Source organism: Eimeria mitis, genomic scaffold, assembly GCF_000499745.2.
Source record: "Eimeria mitis Houghton genomic scaffold, Emh_scaff2144, whole genome shotgun sequence".
Classification (NCBI taxonomy): Eukaryota; Apicomplexa; class Conoidasida; order Eucoccidiorida; family Eimeriidae; genus Eimeria; species Eimeria mitis.
The window spans coordinates 735-981 of record NW_013570468.1 but is presented as its reverse complement, the minus strand read 5'-3'; the positions used below and the strand labels follow the sequence as shown (position 1 = coordinate 981).

General features: G+C 59.5%; 1 protein-coding gene across 1 annotated transcript in view; it reads left to right on the top strand.

The window, feature by feature from the left end:
* Window positions 1-247, top strand: part of EMH_0049290 (uncharacterized protein) — a gene marked incomplete at both ends in the record, with an annotated part of 1,997 nt that overhangs the window by 1,332 nt on the left and 418 nt on the right. Inside the window, one exon of the mRNA XM_013496510.1 lies at window positions 3-99. Coding sequence (XP_013351964.1) covers window positions 3-99 — 97 coding nt within the window. The remainder of the gene's footprint in view (window positions 1-2; window positions 100-247) is intronic.

Sequence of the window (247 nt, the reverse complement as noted above, 5' to 3'; positions counted from 1 at the left end):
CAGCAGCAGCAGCAGCAGCAGCAGCAACAGCAGCAGCAGCAACAGCAGCAGCAGCAACAGCAGCAGCAACCCCGACACCACCTGCGAAGGAGGAGAACAGTGCGCCGGCCCCAGAGGTGCAATTCATTTCACGCTGCTGCTGATGTTGCTGCTGCTGCTGTTGTTGTTGTTGCTGCTGACGCTGCTGCTGCTACTGTTGCTGCTGCTGCTGTTGCTGCTGCTACTGCTACTGCTGCTGCTGCTGCTG